The 25702-nt window shown below is 42.2% G+C and overlaps 2 protein-coding genes across 2 annotated transcripts in view; both read right to left on the bottom strand.

Moving 5' to 3' along the window:
* Positions 1-11790, bottom strand: part of LOC125293924 (keratin, type II cytoskeletal 8-like) — a 48416-nt gene extending 36626 nt beyond the window's left edge. The window contains 1 exon segment of the mRNA XM_048242174.1: positions 11296-11790. Coding sequence (XP_048098131.1) covers positions 11296-11790 — 495 coding nt within the window.
* Positions 11791-20116: 8326 nt separating this feature from the next.
* Positions 20117-25123, bottom strand: LOC125293814 (intermediate filament protein ON3-like). Its single transcript, XM_048241945.1, is given in 10 exon segments — positions 20117-21141; positions 21256-21308; positions 21448-21668; positions 21761-21886; positions 21992-22156; positions 22258-22353; positions 22460-22520; positions 22610-22818; positions 24493-24710; positions 24713-25123. Coding segments are annotated over 10 exon segments (1701 nt in total). The 5' UTR covers positions 25014-25123; the 3' UTR covers positions 20117-20890.
* Between the last annotated feature and the right edge of the window lie 579 nt (positions 25124-25702).

Genomic DNA, 25702 nt, shown 5'->3' with positions numbered 1-25702 from the left:
TGTATTTTTCCATCATCTGCAACAGAGGCAATTGTGTTATGTAAATGGTAAATAGGACGGGACCAAGGATAGACCCTTGAGGGACACCCCCAGTGGGGCAGAACTATGCCCATCGACTGAGTTCTGTGGGCAAAATAGTTTCTGAACCACTCAACTGTAGGGCTGTAACGATACACCAACACCATGATTTGGTTTGTATCACGATTTTTGACCCACAGTTCGATACGAACCTCGATTTTTCTTTTTTTTGGGTGGCGGGGGCATTTCAATAGCCTACCTTAAAACACCAGAGGATTACAATATAATATATAATATATCTGTATTTTATATCCTGAATGTCTGATTGTGTGTTTAACAGTGTTTCCCACAGAATTGGATTCAATTTGTGGCGGTAGCTGACTTGGACAACGGGGGGGGGAGTGCCTGTTACTTGAGGGAACCCTTGCAAATTGCAATTGTACACAGTTTAAAGGCTGCTGATGTGTGGATGCAATTCATAACGTTTTCTACATAGTTCAAATAAAGGTTCGTACTTCTCCTTGGGACAAGCACTTTTTGAGTTTTGGAAAACACTTTTCCATTTACATCGGGATTTTGCAAACATTCAGTGTCAGAGTCAATAAAATGAGACCTTCAACGAAATTGACAAGCAGCTGTAAGTAGGCTAAGCATGCTAAATTCGGCATCCAAACAGTATTCTAACGTTAGCTTTGAGATACTGCTTGATTGCATAACTTAACAGTTTAGTCTCTTCAATGTAGCCTACTATGTTGTGATAAGATCTTAGCAGAGTTAAAGGAAAATTCCGGTTTTTAGCACTTTAAGGCCCTTTCCTGGTTTGTTTTGGATAAACTAGAGTGGTGGACACCGAAATTTTGACGATTGGTCCTGTCTCGACTTTTCTGACTCGTTTTGAATCGCCTTTGACTTCTCAGGGTGGCTGGCAATGGGCATACTGTAGGCTACTCAAACAGGTCCTAAAACAACCCTTAACGTTCGTTTTCAAAACTGTGCAACTCACCGAGTGGTTAGTGGTGTTCGTTGATGTTCCAAAACAAGTAGGCTAGCGTAGCAATATACAGTTTCTGTCGTGTTTTATTTGGCATTTTGTAAAATCCCATTGATTTCTGTTGGAAGACTCATTGCACGTTGATAGCTGCGCCACCGTCTATGCTTCAGGTTCAAATATTGAACGGTTCTGAATAGTTCCACAATAGCAAATAAGACGGCTGGAAATACATTGCGCCGATATATTTTCTTTTAATAATCAATTCCACATTCCACATTCTTTAGTTAGCTATCTGTCTGCGCCTTGCAAGGACGCAATTGACCTGTCGCTAAGCCCCGCCCCCCATTGTTACCGTGTGAAAACTTGGACAAACAAACCAGACTTGAATAGAAATACATTGTGGACAATGGCAGCTGACAGTATATGAAAGCAGACTTTGAGGACGTTTTGGTCGATAACAGTCATCTACCTTGAATGCTGCACTGACAACCGACCCTCGACTGTTCTAGGTTTTTTTCAAAGAGGTGTTGCCCGGTTTGGTTTGCCCCAAAGAGTTAGAGCTGACAGAGGGGGAGAGAATAGGGTTGTGGCAAGATTTATGGTTACTCATAGAGGTATTGACCGGGGAGCTTCATTTCTTGGGGAAGAAACGCCGCGATAATCAGAGGATCGAAGCGCCTCTGGGGGATGTAAATAGGGTTGTGTCTGACTTCTATAGACAGTACATGGACCATGTTGGCATTCTGGACTCACATAATGAAGTACATGTGTGGGCACTACATTATGTTTACCTGGAAATTACAGTGCAAACAAACCCTTTTCAATTTTTCACGTAGCTCAAAATCAGCTATATCCTCCAACACAGGTTTGCACCTATCAGGGCCCTTGACAATGCTTTCAAACAATGTGTTTGACAAGAAATTTGGTGGAGGTCCACCAGGGACCAGGCACACAGCAACAGCCCTTCCAGCTACAAAGTACCTGTCTTCCCTAAGAGCTGGAAAAAATAACAAAACAAAATAAGATAAGTTCTAATGTACACAAGTGCTTATGTTTTTAAAAATTTACTTGTTATGGTCTAGTGCCAGGTTCAGGTTCCCCTCACTTCCTTCAAACATCTCCGACTGCTGAAGGGCTTTCATAAGCAGCCGTAAAAATTCCCTCCTAGGCCCACCAAGGTCCACAGCCTCTTCGGCCATGCCCCTGTCGTCAGAAAATTTGACCATGATCCGGTGATGGGGGTTGTACGTTTTTCGTTGAAACCCTTGGACAGCTCTGTCTAATACCGAGGCACGGTTGAAGTTGAACCGGCATGTGTTATTGGTCAAAATGGTTTCAGCCATCTCTGTTAGAATTTCCTTTGGAATCGTCTCCTTAAGGCGAAACACTACAGGTGAATAGGGTACAATTTTTAACTTATAGATATCACCATGAAACTTCACCTGTTGATTACATACATTAATAGGAGAAAAAAAATGTATTGCAGGTTTTCTGTAATTTTATGTTTAAATATGCTAATTCAGGTATATCTAATTAATTATGCGCTAATTTGCCTATATTTTGAAGTTTAAGAATCTAACCATTGGAAAATGTTGGGTTCAATTTTTTTTTTTTCATTTTGTTGAGGAATTAAATTAAAAGACATTTACAGAGGGGATTATGGATATCTCCCTTTATTACCCAGTAAATCAGAAAATACTGCCAATAGCCTTAAAAAAATGGATTTTCGCCCTAATTTTAGGCATAAAATGTCATATAAATCAGGCCCAGAATGATGTATCAACAAATCTCTCTGTAAATCTATCTTCATAATATAGTTAAGAACAACTTAGTAAAGTTTGGTGTATTTAGAAGAAGGGGAGATTCCTCGCTTGGCGTGTGTGAAAAAAAACATTTTGAGAAAACGGCCTTTAAAGATTTTTATGGCAAAATTCCACAAATTCCTATTGAAAACCATGTATTACAGGCAAAATATACATTTAGGTCCAAGTAATATCCATGTATCACACTGTATAACATTCAAAACAAAAAAATGATTGCCTCATCCATAACATCCAAAACAACACAGGCATCAACATAGGCCTCAACTGAAGACCGATCACAAAGCTCAATTAGAACGGACAGAACACAACCATAACACTGCCTCCCCCCAAATTTACATCTCTACATATCCATGCCAGCACCATATGTGGGGCCATCACACTCAGCATGGCAGAGGCATGGCCATACTGGCTCCAACTCCTGGTGTCACCTTAAAGTACTTGACAGGTCTGTCTTTTACAGGTGTACTTTATTATGAGGTATTTTCACTCATGTTCCAGCAATTGTGAACATGACACTGTGGATTCTGCACCATTCGTCTCTCAATTTAAGTCTATTTGAAATGGGCGATTTCTTTTTTTAACCACAAGCTCCATGACCCACCCAGAATGGTTCCATGACCCACTTTTGGGTCCCGACCCACTAGTTAAGAACCACTGATCTAATCGGAAGACATGGAACCGGCTATGGTTGCCCTGCAACAAGTTACCCCACGTGAAATTTTAATTAATAATTTGCCCAGACTTGTTGTGATCATAATATTGAGATTCAGGAAGATGAAATTGCTCACATACACAATACACTCCTTCATACCAACATCAAGTTTCTTGAGAAAATAAACAAATAGACAAGATAATTTGATAATTAACTTTAATATGTTTGTATTAAATTTTATTCAAATACAAAGACATGTTTGTGTTTTTGTCCTTCAATTTATGAGTATGGTGTTTGCATCTGGTTTCCCTAATGTATTTGTGCTAATTTCACATCTTGAGCCTGTTTCTGTTTATCTGGATGTTTTTGCCTCATGCCACCCTTTGAATCAGTGCCTCACTAGTGCCACCCTTGTTAAAAATGTCTAGAATTGCCACTGTGTATATATAATATTAGGATGGATGGATGGAGCCTAGTTGTAGATAGATAGATAGATAGATAGATACTTTTATTGATCCCCAAGGGGGAAATTCAAGAAGATTGTAGGCCTAGGCCTAATGTTTAATGTGAAATAAAATAAGTAGCCTAAAAGGCAAACATTCGAAATGAGGAGAAATAAGGCAAGATAAGAGTGATTGGGGAGAAAAACTGAGTAGCCTTGGCTATTTTAAAGATCTTAACGTGGAACTTAAAAATAAAATTTGAGCTGAGACAAGGCTGGTTCCTTGAACCCATTAATCAGCAAGTTTAATTTATTTTTAGTTTTTTTTATGTTGACCAAATCCTGGAAACACAGGAACATCACGTTGTTGGGCAGTGAATGCATGTCGGCTTAACTAGATTGTGGTGGATCAATCATATTGCCTTCTTAAATCGTGAAAAATATTCTGTGGTCTCAGTTCACTGTTGAATGGGCCTAGCCTACCCTATGCTTGCTCAATATGCTTTGTCTAGTAGAGGTGCTTCAAATTGGCTCAAAATCGCCTGTCTCCAGAATAGAACAGGTCCGGCAATTTTGGCGTAAAACTGTCACATCCATATTTAGCCTAGTTGGCGCTACGGACGTGACAGTTTTCGCGTGGTATTGCCCCCATATCGTTATATAAAGCTCTGTTCTCGTTGTTCAGCTTCCTCCTCTTTGAGCAATCGATGATTTGAAAATAACTTTACTTATCGTTAACTTAGATATCCATCTGATTGTTTTTCGTCCCCGCCTCTCCTCGCCGTCAGTCTCTTCTCCATAGTAGCCCTAGGCTACTTTACTCACTGACTCGACTTTATCAGAATTCACAGATTTCACTGGCTGAGTAGCAGCAAGCGAAATGATGGTTCCTGAAGCTCCTGAAGTAAATGCTGTTATCCTAACCAACGAAACATTTAGCGAGCTTTGAAATCTTACGTGAAAATCTAAATTAGGCTATTATGGTCTGGGTCCGATAGGATCACGCCACGGTCCGACTGGGATCGCGTCCACCATTTGGTGATCCCTGGTATACACCATACAACTAATATTGTTGGTGAGTTAATCATTTGGCCATGTAATTTTTTTTTTTATTTTTGATGTATGTTCAGCCCATCTGTAAAATATCTTCAGAAACCCTAGTGGAAATTTAAGCCTCTATCATTTCTATGACAATGTGATTTTGTAGCTTTAAAGAAGCTACACAGTTTGATGTTAACTGTATAAAGGTTGAATAATTTTAGTGCAATAGAGGCCTACCCTTTATAAAAAGCCTACCAATAATGCTCACCACAATTGGAAATAATTTAAAATAAGAGAAAATTACCCCAGCTTCATGGATGTTTGGAACCTCCAGCCCTCGAAGAAAAAAGCCTTCTTGACCTTTATGGATTCCACAGCTGTCCATCTCCAGAGTGTTCCACAGTGCATAACGTAGGCTGCAAATAAAAAGCAAAATCAATCTATCAGTGTGGTAATAATGGCTCTGAAACCGACAGTTTCAGTCATTGATTTTGATTAGCTGGCGTGTTCCTTTCTGTTGTAATTCCCAAGGTACACAAAGTTACACAAGGTTACACATCCAACATAAAGAATGGTAAAAAATGAAGTTGTTACAAGCTGTGGCCAATGTTCCACTTTACCATTGTGTGACAGTCTACATGAACTATTTATTGGTGTAGGGTGTCTTTATAAAACCATCAACTGTGCATAAGTTAAGACAACCAGAGGAATACAATAAATCATCTGTTGGAAATTGATTCAATTAAAAAATGAGGAAAAAATCCAACCTTTAAACACACCAATATTCTTTGTGAATGAACCAGGTATTGTAAATTAATAAAATGTTATTCCTTAAAAAATACAGGGCATAAGTAAGGAACCCCTATGTTAAAATCCCATAGAGGCAGGCAGATTTTTATTTTAAAGGCCAGTTATTGAATGGACTCAGGATACTATGCATCCTGATAAAGTTCCCTTGGCCTTTGTAATTAAAAGATAGATAGATAGCCCCACATCACATACCCTTCAGCATATGCTGTAATTTATAGCAGGTTAAACACAAGTGAGACCATATTGTGGGGAAAAATATACTTACCATTTTGGTACGCTGTTTGTTCAGCAATTTGATCTGATGGTCTAGCGTAGTCTTCCAATTTTTTAAGAAGCTGCCGGCCTCTTTTTCAGTGGAATTGAGCTGGAACCAGTTTAAACCAGTGGCAATAACGTTAGCTTCGTCATCTTGACTGACATCCCAAAGACATTTTAAAATTCCGTGCATTTTGGCTACAGCATGGCTTAACACCATTCAAAAACATACAGACTAAAACTGTATAAGGCAAAGTAAGCTAGCAACGTTAAATTGTCTAACGTTAGCTTTATATACAAGCGGCACAGCCAGTGATGTAACTTTACAAGTAGCTAACATTAACTAGCTAGCTAACTTTTTTGTGCTGCTTCGTCAGGTTGTTCAATGATATATTGAGTCTAAAAATATGCAAGAACGTTAGCAAATTACCAAAATGTTAATGTACCTTCTCTGAGTTTTCGTGGTGGCAAGTTCTGCACAATCCTTCATACCCACATAATCGCTTCACTTGGTTTCACTGGGCCAAATCTAGACTGCATTTTCTGGTAGGAGTCTTCTGCACGAAGTTTGTCACGCCCGACCATCATAGACCTCTGGAGTCTAACTTGATTTCTAACTTGCTAACAAGTCGCAAGTTAGCTCTGGGGTAGCAAAATCAAATTGTGCCGCCTTCACATACCATTGATTATAATATCTACCAAAGGTTGAAGACAAAGCGCGTTCAGGAAAACGCCTGCATCTCCGGGATTGTCGTGGAATTTAACAGGTGATCATGGGCATAGATCACAGATGGTTATGTGTGGTGGCCTACTGTTTGCAAATGTGAACTTGAAAATATGTGCAATTAAAACAAATAAGCCAATGAAAATCATTTGAGAATTGTTGTACAACAGCTAGAGCTCTTACAGATCAGACTAATTTATAAAACAAATAGGTCTGGATGAGCATTACATTAGTTCACTTAGAGAGCTCTCTGATGGATAAGCCTGAGTATAATATGAGATATATAAAATGAGCAAGTCTGAGTATTGTATAAGCCTTTGCTGAGATCTCTTTTTTAAATCAAAAAAGGACTAAACTGAGATGACTAGAATGAGAACGGTTCAAGCTTGTGAAGAGATCTCTTTTACAGAACTGATGGAGCCTAATCTGAGATTTACCAAAAAGATCTGAAATGAGAATTGCATGAGTTTACAGAGAGAGCTCTCTGGTGGATCAGCCTGAGTAAAATATGAGATGTATAAATTAGACAACACTGAGCATTATTTAAAATATTGATGAGATCTCATTTGTATATTAAAGGGAGTCTACACTAACCTGGCAATAGCCAGATGAATTTCGCTCCGCCTAGCTCCACTCATCCATCTGGAACCGATCCATTGAAGTGTTGCTTCAGAAGGCTGGGCCTAATCAAAAAATGCTTGCATATGATTGAATAAGCCACTTGTCCGTCATCTATTGATGTGCTACTTCAACCACTCACATCGAAGCCAACCTGTGACGCTAATAACAGACTCACACGCTTCTACGCTATGTCACATCTATGAAACTCCGCCTAAGGCCCTGATTGGCTAAACCATAAAGTTGGTTGGAGAAATCACTCTCAATGGAAGAGGTCCCAGATGGATGTGAGTGAAGCTAGGCGGAGCTAAGCGGAACGACATTCATCTGGCTAGGGTCAGGTTAAGTCTACACTGAGATAACTTAACTCTTTTGCTCCAGAGACAAACCTGAGAAGCGGGAGACAAAAGCAATAATCTCATTTTTATATCACTGTGATCTCATTATTGTTCTAGGAGAAACAATTGAGAAAGAGAGGAGCTCTCATTTTAACATTTTCTTTCCTCTGGAATCTAGTGTGGCTGTAAATGAGCTAACATCACTAGCGCAACTGATGGGTTTGTAGTCGTTGGAATTACGATCTTTCACAATGTTGTAATTCAATAGTTACGAAACAAACTGCAAATGTCTTTACATGAAAAATTGACAAACATCATATGGGTAATTCAAGGCACAAGTCAACCGGGACCAGAAAATGATTTCTTTTTCGCCATAGACTGGCGTTCAAATTTTTTGAAAGATAGGTCCCATGGAGGCAAACGGAAGGGGCGGGAATTCGGCTCTCTATTGTCCTGATAACTGTTACAGATAAACCACTTCCTGAACAAAGACCTTGTTGGACCATCATAACAGATGGAATTGTATTAATCACTTGAATCCTGGTAAGGTCCGTGTAACACTTTGCAGTGCTATGTTCTATTTGCAGAATTCACATGAAAAAATATAAAAATAGGCTTAAAAATCCATTATCCATTCTTTAGGACGCCACAGTAAATGGGATTGTTGCATATTTTGATTTTCAATTGAGCACAGTTACGGTTTTCTGTTGAGAAGTTAAACATTGAAATGATGCGTCAATTTTCTAATTTTCCTTTTTTGAGCTTTTGGTTGGACTGAACCACGAGCACCGGGGGGAGAACACCATCTAGCTGGGCCAGGCTAGATGGTGGAAGAGAGCGCCGCCTGAAGTTGTGCGTGATTTTGACTCATTACTTTAGAGATTAATAACTAAAATTTCGCCGATTTTTGGGAGATGGCGTTAAACATAACTTTCAGCCTATGTTGGAACATATCTACAGTATATTTGAATACCATGGCCATGTCATACCATAGCAAATAATTCCCCAAAGCAGAATGCTTTGCCATCGACGTCAGTCTATACAGGCTACCCCAAGCACTGTTTGACATGGGACATTTTTGCTTATTTAACACTTTTACGCTAGACTAGGTTTCATTAGGCTAAACGAAAACACAACAGTGAGCTGACATTATCAATCGCTTGGCACCTTGATGCAAGCTGAACTGTGTTTGATAGCCCTCCATCTCTACATTCGCTGATAAAATGTGATCACCAACACCGCATGCCAATATGTATCAGGTCACGCCCCTACGCTTGTGGTTCACCCCAACAAAAACGGTAAAAAAGGCAAAAATCCAATATTAACTTAATTTTACTTTTGTTTCCAATCCCATTTCTGTTTTTTTCTTTATCTTGCGTGACTAATGACACATTTAGAAAATAGCAGCAATGATCTATTTGCTGACCAGTTAAAAAAATTGAAAATTGGATTATTGAACACATTTTTTATTTGGATCAGATGGATGGAGCAAATAGAACAAAGCACTGCAAAGCGTTACACGCACCCTGGTAAGCTAGTATTTTTTTAATGTTTATCTTTGTAATCATATTTTTTCGATGTTGTGCTAACCTAAGCTAAGCCACCTACACTGGAGACTAATGACCCTAAATACGCCCTAATGTATTTTTTGTAATACTTTTATAAAAAACAGTCAGGACAACCTCTTAATGAGATCGATTTTATAATGTATGACGTTACAAACAATTTAGGATTTAAAACAAAAAAAAGGTATCATGGGTTTGTTATTCTGGGAAGCCTAGGTGCTGGTTAGCTATCTTAGATAGCCTTCAAGCTAACCGCTCTGCGGTTACCATGTGAACCCATAGCAACCAAACAAACTGGTGTAAATGGATTCGTGGAAATAATATTCTGAACTTTGTTGACCTCAGTAATACGGTTATTATATGCCTATGATAGTTTTATTATAGACCTAATTAAGAAGGAGATCCATTGAATTAATTAATATTCTGTACAATTTTGTACAGACTGTTTTTTTTATTACCCCTTCAACCACTCCTTGTGTCTACACCTTGGATACCTCAAATTCCCTGCTGTGATACCCTTCCCTGGACCATCCTCATCGCCATTCTTCCTTGCAATATTCCCAGAATTTGAACCCCCGCCTTCATCCACTTTCCACCCAGTGACTGGTAGGATCTGGGCAAATACACCCACGGACTGTGACATTGAGGAATTACATCCATCACTATTTTTTATTTAATTATTTATTTTGAGTGCACTCTATTTTGAGTGCAGTCTGATAAACTGATATTATAGTTACATGTTAAGAATTGTTTTTATTGTATAAGGAAAAGTAATTTGACACCATAAGTATATAAATCAAATAAGTAGCAATAGTAAGAAATTGAATATAGAGTCAAATAAAATAGTATAACATATAACGATTAAAATAGATCAATACATACAATAAATAAAGGGTATATCAAATAGGGTTTAAATAGATTTTAAATAGAATATTAAGTAAGGTATAATGGACGACACGGTGGTCTGTTCACAGAAGTTAATGCATGGTCGAGGTTGTAAAACGGCCCCGACGCGAAGCAGAGAGCCGTTTAAACCCCGTAAGTGCATTAACTTCTGTGAACAGACCACCGTGGAGTCCATTATCCCGCTTATTCCACTGTTGCCACTTGCGCTGTGTTCATTTTCTGTTACAATTTAAAAAATTTGAATCGCTAAAACTTGTCGTTTGTAGAACTACTTTCTTCCAACACATATAATTTCTCAACTTGCAGGACAAACTGCCGTTACTAGTTCTAAATGGATGGTTGCTACAGCCAAAGGCCAGTCGTTAGTTCCATCTATCCCGTTGTCAAGCGGGCGTATCCCAAGATTCTGATGAACTTTAGCTTTGAAACATCGCTATTTTACTTAGCCTGCTGTCATCAATCTAGCTAAAAGCCACCTCCGTCATATGCTACAATGTTACTATGTTCTGAACGTCTGCATTTTACAGCTCGGATGCAACGTGACAGTTCATTTAAACTTCACAACGAGTTCGGCGAATTAATATACAAGTGTGAAACGGCCAAAAAAATGGATCTACTTCATAGGTGTGCAAATAACATACGGTTAATGGTCGTTCTAAATTATGTAGGACAAAGGGAAATTCAACCAAGCAGTGGAATAATAATATATACAGTCAAATGAAATAGTTAATATATATATCACAATAGTGATAATATTCTTTTTTTATACATTTCCACTGATACCTTAGAATAGAATAATATATGATTGCATAGAGTGAATTGAATGATATTTGAATGTTAAAATAAACATATTTTGTATTTAAAGAAGAATCTTTGAGAGTGTTGTCTTGGGGTGAGTCATTGAACTGTGGTCTAGCAAAAACCTAAACCAGTCTCCTCTAGAACCTAGAGCTTAGAACTAGACTGTTCCTTCACAAGCACAGGCCCTTCCCTCGTCGTGCGGGTTACACAAGCAACATCCTTTCAGATGATGGATTGAGTACATACTGATAAGCACAGATGAATGATGCTATCCCCTCTTGCCTTTGCCTGACTCTGAAAATCACACTGACCTTGTCAATAAAGGAGGCGAAGCGGTTGTTGAGGGACTTGATCTGCTCCTTCTCCTGGGTGCGGACGGTCTGGATGGTGGGATCGATGTCCAGATTCAGGGGGGCGAGCAGGCTCTGGTTGACGGTGACAGCTGTGATGGCGGGTGCCACGAAGCCACCACCTCCACCACCCATGCTCAGTCTGAAGCCAGCGCCTCCACCACCCATGCTCAGTCCGAAGCCAGCACCACCAGCTCCAAGACCCATGCCTCCACCCCCGAGGGCCAGACCGCCTCCACCCAGAGCCAGGCCTCCAGCACCACCACCTCCCATGGCCAGGCCGCCGCCACCAACAGAGCACCTCATGGACACAGAGCTCATGCGGCTGCCACCAATGGAACCGGCCAGGGCGGAGTGACTGGAGAAGCTCCTCCTGATGCTGCCACTGCTGCTGAAGCCACCGCCGCTCATGCTGCCACCACTGCTGAAGCTGGATGAGGAGATCCTGACACTCATGGTTGCTGTTGAGAGCTTAGGGAGGGCTAGGAAGGAGTCAAAGCAGGTGAGTCCACTAAGGAGAGATGTCCCTCTGAGTGTCTTGCTGCTGGTGTGACCCCTCTTTATACTGTGAAGAGAGAGGGCTGGCTCTCACCTGAGACCTGCTCTCCCTCCTCCACTGAATTAGGACATTCCGCCGCAAGCTCACTTACCTGCAGGGGATGCAGCCATGTGATTGGTGGAGAGGGCCAAATCTATAAGCTGAGAGGCATCCAGCACATTCAGGTGAGATGCACACACTTAGATAAAGTCAGCAAGACCCTGAGGAGGATTCGGGTACAGGTGGAACGGCAGTCATCTTCTCACTGTGCTTAATCCCCATAACTATTCACATGGATGCTCTGTTTTTTTTAATAGTTTAATCTTTAGTCTCCGATATGTTTTAAATCTTTGCCTGAGGATGAAACTGCACTTTTCCCCAGTGTATGCAAAAGAGATAAAAGGCAACCCTTGATTGTGCAATTCAGTTATGTCTGAATGTATTTGTTCACTGACATCTTTGCCTATATGTCATGCCCACAGTTAAACATTCCGGTACAGGTAGTACTGGGTAACTTTACATATCCAGTCTACCAGAGAAGCTAGGCTTAAATCTGTCATTTACGTGTGAGTTTTGGGAGGAGCAACCCCAAAATCTGGGCATATACATGTACAATTCTTGAAAAACTCAAATTGATAGTATGAGAAGCAGCTGCCATTGCAACTTTCTTTCTCAACAGTGAGTTTTTAAAATATGGCTCTACACACCTGAAGCACGTCTTGGCTCTTTATAAACAAACCTCAAAGCAAAAGTGAAATTTCGTGAAGTCAATTTTTTGTTAGGCTATGTGATGACCCCATTTTACTGTAGGCCTTCGCTATTCAACTCACAATGCTTACGTTTTCAAAGTCAAAGACTGGTTTGTGTTCTTTCTGGATTTAAATGCCATTCAGAAGGTCAATGAGAAAGTCCACGTTCCACATTTTTATATTAATCTAAATTAACGAGGTGATGGATCAGTCTGGTTCTATTTTAAAGCTGCAGTTGTCAAGATTTTGATCATATTCACTGAAAACTAAGTTAGTGTAGCCACCATGGATTTTACGTGGCACCGAGGATATTATGGTATGTTGTCTCAAGGGCCTACATCAACAACTGTCAAAACACACGCACATGCACACTCACATCCATGCACACACACTCACATCCACACGAACAGACACACACACACACAGACACACACATCCACATGCACAGACACACACACACACATAACATGCACGCACACATAAACACCCACATAAACACACACGCACACATACTAACGCGTAACAAAGTAACATGTTACTGTAATCACATTACATTTGTCAGTAACGAGTAGTGTAACGTGTTACTATTTTTTTTATTTTTTAAGTATATTTTTTGGGCTTTTTGCCTTTATTTGTATAGGACAGTGAAGAGTGAGAGAGGAAGTAAGTGGGAGAGAGAGATGGGGTGGGACCGGGATATGACCGCAGGTCGGATTCTAACCTGGGTCCCCGTGGGCACTTGGACCCGTGTATGGTATGAGCGCTGTAGCCTGTTGTGCCACAGCGCACCCTGTGTTACTTTTCTAAAGTCAGTAATCACACTAACAGTTTGTGAGCAAAGATTACTTTATTCTCCTTTTTAGGAAATAGGAATCCTCCTCCTCGAGCCACCATGGAGACGCATTGTGAGCAGGGTGTGCTTTACCCTGTCATGGGTGCGTGGAATCAGGCCGCTTCCTACAGCAGTTGCCGTAGGAGCAGTTGCAGAGAGGGTCTTCTTGGATTTAGATGATACTTCTTTGCTTTCCTACTTACAATCAGGCCGTGTATAAGAGCTAAAAATAAAAAGGCTAAGGGCCAGTGGCCGGTTGCACAAAGCACCTTAAGTTTTTTCCCTGAAGTAGGACCCTTAAGGCTTAATTTCTCCTTAGGTAAGGGATTTACTTAAGGGTGTTGCACAGAATACTTTAAAATGTTTCCTTAGTTAAGGAGAAACATTAAGCAATTTACTGCATTGAAAGGGATTTTCCGGCACGAAAATTCTATAGTTTCCACAGAGATTGTTCAACATCTGTAGCCTACTAGCTGTCTTTGTCCACGATGCAGGTAACCCACCTGTCACGGACAGAAGACGACCCAAGAGCGCAAGTTCAAATTCAGAGTCTTTTTATTGAAGGGTTCAGGGGGGGAAGAGGAGTGAGAGAAACGTGAGGTCTTGGAGGTTCTGGTTCCAGGGGTGCCAGGGGTTCCATGGGTTCTCGGGGCTCTGGGGTTTTTCAGGGTCCTGTGGGTTACCTGGGCTCCGGGGGTCACCAAGTTTCCAGGGGGTTCCAGTCCAAGGTGCTGAGTGTGTGTGTCCCCCAGTGATCGAGCGGCGTCTCGGGCTGAGGGTGGTGACGCGTCTGGGCTCGCTCGTCTGGTGGTCGGAGGCCTCGGGGACACACACACACACAACACACAAGATGAGATGAACAGCAGGCAGTAGTACAGACCAGGGCTAGGCACTAAACGTGGTGAGAGACAGAAGGCGAGTTACGGGGGGCTGAAGATGGGAGAGTAATCGTGAAGATCCGGAAGGCAGGTCGGGGATAACCGGAGCAGTGGAACAGGGAGGCAGTCAAGAATGGATCGAATCACAGGTAGGAGTCAGAGCGTAGACAGGCAGGCAGGTTACTGGTCCAGGTTTGAAGACGATCTGACAGGGCTTGGCTGAAAAACAGGGCTTTATATACTGGGAGAGGTTAGTGGAGAAATGCAGTGCAGCTGGCAGAGTAATTAGAGCAGAGTGGGGCAAGGTGAGGATGGTGAGTGGGAAATGCAGCGCAGCTGGCCAGGTAACAAGAGCAGAGCAGGGCGGAGCCAGGTGGAGCTTAGGCAGGCAGAGAGAGAGAGTGAGCAGAGTGGCAGAGAATTGAATTCAATTAAGGTTGTTACCAGGGAGAGAGAATGCTCATGACACCACCGAACACAGTAAAGCTTAATGATCTTATCATTCATCTTACCTTAATAATATTCGCGGAAATTATCCAGGTAACAAGTAAAGCATGTTATATACATGAACTGAACAATACTAGTTGGCAAGTTAGAGATGATCCTGACTGTCAGAAGTGCACCAACGTTTTCCCTAGTGAACCGAACCGAATCTCTAGGCTAACAAGACATCCACATGAATTGTTAACGTTAGCCTAAGTAAACTACACAATAACAATACAACATGTTTCTGATAGAAGCTAGGCCTATTTGACAGAGTAAGCATATTAACAGAGAGGTTTTATTTTGAATTGTCAAAAGTAGTTAATATACTTCATTTATAAGCATCAATTCAGTTAATAATATGGTTAAGGTATAGTCAGATGTCCCTTAGGTTTTTCCCCTTAGTTACACTACTAAGGTCGTTTGTGCAACCGTTCAAGGGATTTCTTACAAGATAAGGACAAACCCTTAAATACTTAAAGGAGAATTCCGGTGTGATATTGACCTAAAGTGTATTGAAACATGATACCGAGTGTGAACGTATGCCTCATAGCCCATCTCAGCTTGTCCCCTGCACTCCAAAATCTGGCGCTAGTTAGCCGATGCTACCAACAGCTTCAATAATTGAAAAATAATTCAGTGGAAATGCATGGATTCCAGTTGCTGCTACTGGAAGAAACTGGAATCCATGCATTTCCACTGAATTATTTTTGGAATCTGATCCCTTATCATACCTGTTCATTCTTACTCGTTGCTTGACTTATCGTGACTAAATTCAAGATGGCTGCAAACGCTAAACTTCGTGAAGATACTGTCTGTATAAATCGTCTTGTCAGTAAACTACCAGTGCTTTTTCAAAGTTCTCAATGTCTTTTAAATGTCAGGGCCCTCGGAAGTCTACCAATGAAGTGTGGAGATACATTGAGCCTCGTAAATGGGTGTAAAACAGTGATTTATTTGCATGGCTAGCCCGATGCCGAAGCACCACTATTGAAAAAGCTGTTGGTAGCATCGGCTAACTAGCGCCAGATTTTGGAGTGCAGGGGACAAGCCGAGATGGGCTATGAGACATACGTTCACACTCGGTATCATGTTTCAATACACTTTAGGTCAATATCACACCGGAATTCTCCTTTAAGGGAAAATGTTAAGGAAATCTTAAGGAAAAAACTTAAGGGTGTTTGTGCAACCGTTTTTATTTTAAGGGACCCTTAAATCAGATTTTAAGGGAAAAACTTAACTTAAGGTGCTTTGTGCAACCGGCCACTGTCCTAATACCTCCACTTCCCCTAGATTTTTGCCCTAACCCTCGTTTTTGCGCGTGCACATGTAGGGGTAGGGTGTCCCATTACTTTAGGGAGCAAGGGGGAGTGCTATTTTCCCCTTAAAATCAACCCTAAAAATATAGCCAGGATCGATGCAGGCTTAAAACTAAGTGGGAGATGAAATTACCCAGGATACCGTGTTAATGTTGGTGACGTGGCAACCAAGACGCTGTATTGAAAATTGAACTATTTTTTGATACTTAAAAACCAAGTTGAAATAAACATTTTTTAAACAATAATGGAGTGTTTTCAGATTATTTAGTCTGTGGTAGAATTGTTGTATAAAAGCAATATAACACTCGTGATCGTCGGATTGGTAATGGATATTCCCATGGCTGTTGTTGCCTAGCCACTCAGCCTCCAGCCTCCAGCCTCGTGGCTACGGCCGAACAACACCCGTGGGAATATCCATGACCAATCCCACTCTCACTCATGCTATATTGCTTAACTATACACTTTCAACATATCTTAAAAGTATTAGTTCGCTGTGAGTGTAAAGGTACAGCAACAGCTCTAAAACAATGTCACTAACTGGTTCAGGAATCAAGAGGGCATTTGTAGCGCACATTTAATAAGGCAACCCATTAATATCTAATACTCTGTTGAGGCAATATTGATAAGACATTAACCTGATTTGAAACTGATCCAGTCTCAATTTTCACCTTACAGATGGAGCTGGAAATGTGGAATATTAGATCACAATTGAAACCAGATGTAGAAATAAATGTAGTAATGCTAGTGCTAGTAATATGCTATGTAATAAAGGGTCAACCAGTGTTTGCCTTCAAGGAGGCACCCAACAGTGAAAAAGTTGCAACAGAACACTCTCTCACTCGCAGTTATTTCCGAATTTCCTCGGAGCATACACGTAAGATTGTACTGCATGGCAAACAGTTAGATGGTGATTTCATTCCCACTCATGTTGTGTGCAGTGTTACTGACAAAATCAGTAAGAATACTTTGCTTTGTCCCAACTGGATGTGACTCAACACAGCATGAATCGTGGACAGAGAGCATTCGATGCCAATGTTAATGTCAGTGTCAATGTCATTTCTAAATATCTGTCCGAACCCTCGGCTCGGATCGGGTATCCATCCTCTACTGAGCTCCCCCTTCAAGCTTTAAGCTGCATATTTCACAATCGTCTCTTTAGTCTTTCCCTTGCTCTGCAATGTAATGATGAACATCTTAAAAATGAAGCAATTGCTGCTTATTCTTATAGCTAGTCGGCATGGCTAACCAGTAATTTAGGGGGGCTTGTGCAAAGATATAAGAAAGCTACATACCACATTAGGCTCCAGAGCGTAAGTAAATAACGCGCCATCATGGTAACGATCACTGAAGGCCAATGGAGAAACAAGTGTCTCTGATTGCCGGCAAGTGTTGCCCATAGACAGTTAGATGTTTGCCCCCAGCAATATGGCGGTCGTGTTCACGTATGCTACCTAATAGAACTTGATGGACAATGCGGTCTAGCTTTCTAATATCTATGGGCATGTGTATGTCGAATTGCCCTAAAGCATTTAGGGCTCTATCTTAACGACGGAAAACGGAATTATGAAAACGCAAAGCGCAAGTAGCTTTGAGGGTGGATCTCGGGCGCTATTGCTATTTTACCGGCGAGATAATGACTGTTGCGCCCGACGCAAATCTAAAATGGGGTGGTCTGAAGTAGCTACATTACTCATGGGTGTGGTTTGGGTGTAACGTGCAATAAACCAATCAGAGCATCATCTCACATTCCCTTTAACAGGCGTGCTTGTTCCATAGCATGGCGGATTTGCCAGCGCAGCCAGGAGCATTCACAGCGCTATAAGCACTGTTCAGTTGGGAACAGTTTGCTATTGGTTTTTCCTCTTGACAAAATGTAATACAGAAATGTGACAATGACATACTTTCCGATGTTTTGGGATTACTCTCACTGAATCACGAGGTTATGCATGCATGGTGATATTTTTGCAATGTAATCTAACATTACCTCACTACAATGCAGATTTTCTGTCAGATAAGCTAAGTCCTCTAATATTTCCTAATTTATGTCATCAACACATCCGTGATTCATGGAAATGTGCACGCTAGATTTATACCTATTTTTTCACATCTTAATGGACACCACACTGATTTCCCTCGTGTGGTAATATTTTTCCTTGTAATTATGTATGGTTTGCAGAAATGGGAACTTCGTCGTATAGATGAGGAAGGCGGGCGTGCGTTGGCGCAGCACAGGACAAAGCGCTCCTGCAGGTGTAAGCTACGGCTGTACCTTATACCATCAGGCAACTTCGACAACGAAAGCGTTTCTAAGTTGACCTAACTTTCCAACTCTGCACAGTATCCCATTAACTGCATGGCAGTAGGCTATTTACAATATTTTCTGTAAAGTAGAGTTTGTTAACACGTTATCATTAACTTAATACACGCACAACTTTTGTTTGAGCAGGAGAGAATAACAATGAATGGACGCAGCAACTACAGAAATTGTAGCCAAGGCTACTTGCTGCTTTCTTTTACTATCAATGGTTGCTGGTTAACAGCACATAATAAGCTGATTTAAGCTAATTCACTTACTCAAGACTTCAAGACCATCATGGATATAAAATGTTTTCGAAAACAACGAAAGGAAGGAACATAGTAAAGCTTGGAGTTATTTCAAATGGTTTACAACAAGGTAGGCAAAATTGTGGTGCTTGTCTAAACCTTAGCGCAGCTGGAATAATGCTTAGGCTGATGTTATAGCACACACAATGTTTAAAGGCATACACAACGGTAAATTGGAACAAAACTTTGTAAAGGTAACTTTAGCCTTTTGTATAAAGTTGTCCAAATGAATAGGTCGTAATTAGGCGTTGATGTAATATAGTGCATGTAGATGTTAGGCTACTAAATTTTCAGGTCACCAATGCATGAACAAAACCGGGAAACGGACAAATATTATCAAGGCTTTGAATGTTTCTGTCTGTGCACGGGGGTGTCTGTAGATCGGTGTGCATAGCATTCATTCCTGCAGGCCTGTGGCCATGCATGCGCCCTTAAAATAGCATCTGAATTTGCGCGACTGACTTTAGACCAGGAGGTTCCTGGTCTGTGGTGGAATTGTTTTCTGAAACTGCAAAATATTAACAGGGAACGTTTGCGCTGGAACACGCCCCCTCGTTTCGCTGAACCGCCCCTGTGGGCACAATTGAATTTCCTAATTTACTGATATGGACCTGTGGAGGGAAAATTCCAATATGCGCTGACTGCAAAATAGGAAAGACAAAAGTGTGAGTATACAAAGTCAATTGCGCTGGAGTGCAAGATAGAGCCCCTAGTGTTTTTCGCTTGTTCTCGCTTCTCACAAGACTTCCTGATTCAGACTTTGCCAGGACGCTATTGCAAATCTTGCAAGCCATTTTGTTAAGTTGAAAATGTTGCATAGTACCCTTTAAGGAACAATTAACACAAATATTAATATAATCCTCATAGTTTGGGGGGCAGTCACCTATTTTAGACTCACTACTCTTGTTAGCTGGGAAAACATTAAAATGTTCACCATGAGTAATCTTACACCAGTTATGTTTAGGGTTTATCTGTTTCAGAGATAGGATTGCATAATGTTAGCTGCCTCACAGGAACATGTCTTAACACATTTCCTATGAGTTCCAGATGGCGTTTAGCCTCAAGAGGGATACATTCCAAACTACTCAGCTAGGCCCCCATTTGTCCCTCCCTTTCTATAAATCTTTATTGTTAGTCAGCTTTAAAGTAAAACTGTCTCCCTGCACTACAAATCTTTTATCCTTTAGACAGGATTCTTTTTTATAGCATTCATTCCTGTTTCTTCATTCACAGCACCTCCTAAAAGAGGATTCTTTCTGTTTTCCACAGTTCTTAAAATTGTATGTAACGTTGAAAATATTATTATATATACATTTAATGTTTTGTTTTCTCAGTGTAATACAAGTGAATGTAAGCACAAATAACCAACCACAAAGGAATACTTTATAAAGGACCAAGATTTATTCAGTGTTTTCACTTGTTGTACATGGCAGATCCTAAATCTGGTCAATATCAGCCGTTGCAGGGACACATGGAGAAGTGAGTGATAACAGAGAGCTGCCTACAAAGCTCTCTGCAAGGCCCATTATCCCAGGAGAAATGTAGAGAACAGAGCAAATGATCACCATGCATACTGTAGGCTATCAAACAATTACTCTATTCATTGAGGGCCAGGATATCACTTTGAGTTGTTTCTGAAGCTCCATGGGCTTGTGTTTGGAAATGCTTCAAAAGTGCAATGTGAATTGTGACGCTGCAACAATTTCTGAGATATTTTTCTTTTTTCAGCCTTTTCATAATGAAATTTGAATCTAGTGCAGTTTTGTATGCATGTCCAAACAGATGTTATGCCATATGGAATTACATTATGTTTTTGCATAGAACATCAATAACAACCAGACTGACAGAATGGGGACTTGACTTCCACACTGCTGGTTTGTACCATCTCTCATATATGCTGATAAACTCATGACGGACTGGATTATTACAGGATCTGTAGTGGGTAATATGGAGACTAAATGAGTAGCAACACAAGAAGAACACTCATGTTCAGAGCATAACATAAGCCACTATCCTCCAGACTTTAACTTTTGAGGTTCCTTGTTAATGGAGAAAGCTTGTTGCTCAGGACATTGTCAATGCTCTGTGAGTGAGTGGAATGGGGGAGAACATGGGGGGAAGAGAAGAGGGAAGAGTGGAGAGGTGTTCCTCATTTAGTAGCGGCGCATGCTACTGGACGTCACAGAAGAGCGAGACATGGACACGCCGCCGCCGCCCATGCTGAGGCTGGAGCCACCGCCATAGCCGCCGCCCATGCTGAGGCTGGAGCCACCGCCATAGCCGCCGCCGCCCATGCTGAGGCTGGAGCCACCGCCATAGCCGCCGCCGCCCATGCTGAGGCTGGAGCCACCGCCATAGCCTCCACCCATGCCAGCACCGCCACCGTAGCCATATCCACCGCCTCCTGCAAAAACAAGATTTTATTTCATTAGAGGTCAGAGCAATCAAAAAACAGTGTAGACAAAATGACACATTTTCATTTCCTGGATTCTTATTAAGTCTTGAGATGAATAATTACCAGATGAGGACTCCTGGATGTGAACTGTTGCAGTGGAACCACCAGAGGATATTCTGTGGAAGGGATGAAGTATTATGATGTCATTGTTATTGATTATAACAATGATTATAACAGATAGGTAATTCAGTTTAAGATATATTAATTTATAGATATTACTGATCCTTAGTATATGCTTATGTTTGATAAGTTTACCTGGACTCCTCTCCTTCCAGCAGTTTCCTGTAGGTGGCGATCTCAATGTCGAGAGCCAGTTTAACGTTCATCAGCTCCTGGTACTCGCGCACTTGGCGGGCCATGTCCTGCTTGGCTTTCTGGAGGGCCTCCTCGAGGTCCCTGATGCGCAGCTTGGCATCCTTCACTGCCATCTCACCACGCTCCTCAGCCTCTGCAATCTGGGCCTCAAGGTTGGAGCGCTGCATCACAACAGAGGAGCTTGAGTCAGTCAGGTGGAGGTTGGGTAATTGTTTGTTGATGGTGTAATATTTGATGGGAGAACAAAACTCACCTGTCCTTTGACTGACTCAATTTCATTCTGAAGACGGCTGATCATGCGGTTGAGCTCTGCGATCTCTGACTTGGTTGCGCGCAGGTCATCGCCATATTTGCCAGCAGAGGACTGCATCTCCTCAAACTGTTGTGTACAAAGAGATGTTAATATGGAGGTTCTAGTTAGTGCAAGAATCAATATCCTGCATTGATAAAGTACTAAGCGCTAGTGCCACCCCAATGCACTCACCTTGGCCTTGTACCAGCCCTCAGCCTCAGCACGGCTGCGGTTGGCGATGTCTTCGTACTGAGCACGCACTTCAGCCACAATGGAGTCCATGTCCAGAGTACGGCTGTTGTCCATCTCCACAATAGCAGAGGTGTCCTTGATCTGTCCCTGCAGCTCACGCAGCTCCTGAGTGAGGAAGGGAAAAACAAATATGAAGGTTCCGTATGAGCTTGAGAACACTGCAAGTGCAATTTGGACCCTGTGGATGAAGTATGACCAACTCTCACCTCCTCATAGATGGCCCTGAGGAAGTTGATCTCATCCTGAAGGGCATCAACCTTGGCCTCCAGTTCCACCTTGGTCATGTAGGCAGCATCAACATCCTAAAGAGGGATGAAAGAATGGGTAAGTCTGCAGGTTCAGAGGTCAAAGCAATGGGAGATCAAAACAGATCACCCTGACAAAGTGCAAATACATTGTTACTTTTACCTTCTTCAGCAGAACAAACTCATTCTCCACTGAGGCACGCTTGTTGATTTCATCTTCATATCTGCACAAAAGAAACAGAGGGCGGTCAGTCATATAGGAGTAGGAACTGAAACTGCATACGTCTCTCTTTGTCAGGTAGGAGGCACTCACTTCATCTTGAAGTCCTCAACCAGACCCTGCATGTTCCTCAACTCTCCCTCCAGCTTGACCTTCTCGTTGCCCAGGCCGTCGAGCTGTCTGCGCAGGTTGCCGATGTAGGCCTCGAACATAGAGTCGATGTTGGAGCGCACGGTGGTCTGGTCCTGGAGAAGATTCCACTTGGTCTCCAGCATCTTGTTCTGCTGTTCCAGGAAGCGCACCTGTGGGAATAAAATTAAACATCATTAGATCAGTTATAGTATACTACATTTCCTCTTTAGTTTTTGCACAGTACTGAATAAAAGAAAATATTATTTTATATTTAAGTTGTAGTAGGCATCCTGTTCTTTTTTAATTCCATTTGTTTAGTGACTCATTAGATCAACACTGGCATATATGGAAAAACTGATGCAGTATGGACCCTTTCAAGAGAGTTCCATTATCAGCATCATAGTTGGCCCCACAAGACTTCCTTTTTAACATTCCATATGTTATCTTAATGTAGAGGAAGTAGATTGGGGCCCAAATAGAACGTTCAAGCATTGTTTTTGTTTTTATTGATGAAAGGGTCTGTATTTGTAAATTTGCTCAAGGCTAATTCTCTTGCAGGTTGTGGAACATTTGTTCACACCAAAGTTTTCTTGTCAGAGTGCCAAGTGTTGTCTTTTGCTGCAGGGCATAAGCCCGCTTGCCGTGCAAACAAGTTGCATGGTGCAGCCCCATTTCATTGACCTCGGCAGACCTGGCATAGTGTTCATATGACAACAAACTCCTCCCCGGGCACAGAGGCGAGGCAGCCACACCCACGCCAAGCCTCTACCCGGGCAAGCCTCAGCAGAAATGAAAAACCTCTCCCCTGCCGCAGGGACTTCCCTGTCAGTGAGGTAACTTTCTACCACGCCCTAATCTGTGGCTTTGCCTTCAATTTCATGTTTTATGTCTTGCATCTGGGAAGGGCTTCAGTTTTTTTTCAGATCACAAATTCACAGTTCTCCTGCTGATCATTGAAAAGATTGCAGGTCATCAGTTATGCACTGACTCATAGTTTAATTATCCAAATGGCACCTGAAAAAAGGGACCACAGCCTTTCATAGCTAGAAAAGCAGGTGTGGCCCATTAATATAACCTGACATCAAGGTGTGGCAGCCATCATTTTATTCCTGAGAGAAAAACCCTCCCCACTATCATGTCGCTGTGAAGCTACTTATAGAAGAATATGTTTAAGACGAAACAATGCTGCACTCGCAGACCCAGGAGACTTTCCCACAGCAAGCAGGCATTCATCCACATCTCCCATTTGGAGTCAGAGTCAGTGCTGCCATGGGAATGGGCAGATAACTTGATCACCGCCCTTATTTAGACAGAGGCTGCAGTCATAGGATCTCTCCAGGCTAGAGTTTCAAACCCCCACTCCACACACAGCCTCACATATTCACACACATTCTGGATTGTTATTTTCAGTCAGCAAATAGAACTTTCTCTGTTGTTGTTAGGAGAAAGGGTTTCGTATTAAGCATTAAAGAGTAATGACTTCTGCATCCAGGCTGGCATGTATGTTTTATGTAGCATTGTGCTATCTGAATCCTATACCTTCAGTACTTCCGGCAGTAGAGCAAGCTGTGAAATATTTCATGAGCATCACCTGAGTACACAGGTGAAATTAACTGGTAGCTGCTGCTTTGGGTAAGTATGGAAAGTGCTTCTTGCTATGTAAAGCAATGGCAGACTGATTGTTTTGTGTAGTTGTTTGCTTTATGTTTTTGAAGTGAAGAGCATCACAGGCAACATCCTTTAGATGGTAGATTGAGTACATGATAAGCCTAAAAGAATGATGTCATGCCCTCTTGCATATGCCTGACTCTCTCTACTGATTTTGCAATGAGAAGAGCACTGACCTTGTCGATGAAGGAGGCGAAGCGGTTATTGAGGGTCTTGATCTGCTCCTTCTCCTGGGTGCGGACGGTCTGGATGGTGGGGTCGATCTCCAGGTTCAGGGGGGCGAGCAGGCTCTGGTTGACCGTGACAGCTGTGATGGGTGCCACAAAGCCGCCACCACCACCCATGCCCATGCCGAAGCCAGCACCACCAGCTCCAAGACCCATGCCGTAGCCGCCCCGCCGCCACCACCTCCGCTCATGCTGTAGCTGCTGAAGCTGGCACCACCGCCGCCACCACCTCCCATGGCCAGACCTCCGCCACCGACAGAGCGCCTCATGGACACAGAGCTCATGCGGCTGGCGCCAATGGGGGCTGCCATGGCGGAGTGGCTGGAGAAGCTCCTCCTGACGCTGCCACCGCTGCTGAAGCCACCGCCACCGCCACCGCTGCTGAAGCCACCGCCACCACCACTGCTGAAGCCGCCGCCGCTCATGCTGCCACCGCTGCTGTAGCTGGACGAAGAGATTCTGACACTCATGGTTGCGGTTGTGAACTTGGGAGGGCTACAGGCCAAAAGAAGAAGGAGAGATGGACAGAACCGGAGCAGGTGAGTCCACTAAGAGGAAAGGTGTACCTCTGAGTGACTTGATGCTGGTGTGACGGTTCTTTATACTCGCTCGGAGAGAGGGCTGGCTCTCACCTCAGACCTGCTCTCCCTCCTCCTCCACTGAATGAGGACACTCCCCCTGCAAGCTCACTTACCTGCAGGGGATGCAAGCAGCCATGTGATTGGTGCGGAGAAAGGGCCTGTTCTGTAAGCTGAGAGGCCTCCAGCACATTCAGGTGCACACACCTTGGTGAAGTCCCTGTGGGGGATTCGAGGACGGGTGGAATGGCAATCATATTCTCAATCTGCTTAGTCCCTACAACCATTCACATGAAGCCTTGATAGCACATTTCTCAGATGGTTTTAATCAGTTTAGCTTCAGGCATGTTTTGAATTAGTGTCTAAGAATTAAATAGTACTCTTCCCTGTGCAATTCAAGTTAGATAAAAAGGCAATTGCATAACTGTTGTGTGTGTATGTATGTATAAACATATTTGTTCATTGACGGTGTATATCCACGTCCACAGCTACATATTCAGGTACAGCAGGTACTGGGAAAGTTTACATATGCTAACATTCTACCTGAGAAGCTATTATCAAAAACGATCTCCAAACACTAG

The sequence above is a fragment of the Alosa alosa genome, chromosome 4 (genome assembly GCF_017589495.1).
Source record: "Alosa alosa isolate M-15738 ecotype Scorff River chromosome 4, AALO_Geno_1.1, whole genome shotgun sequence".
Classification (NCBI taxonomy): Eukaryota; Metazoa; Chordata; class Actinopteri; order Clupeiformes; family Clupeidae; genus Alosa; species Alosa alosa.
The sequence above is the reverse complement of the archived record's forward strand: the minus strand, read 5'-3'. Positions and strand labels throughout refer to the sequence as shown.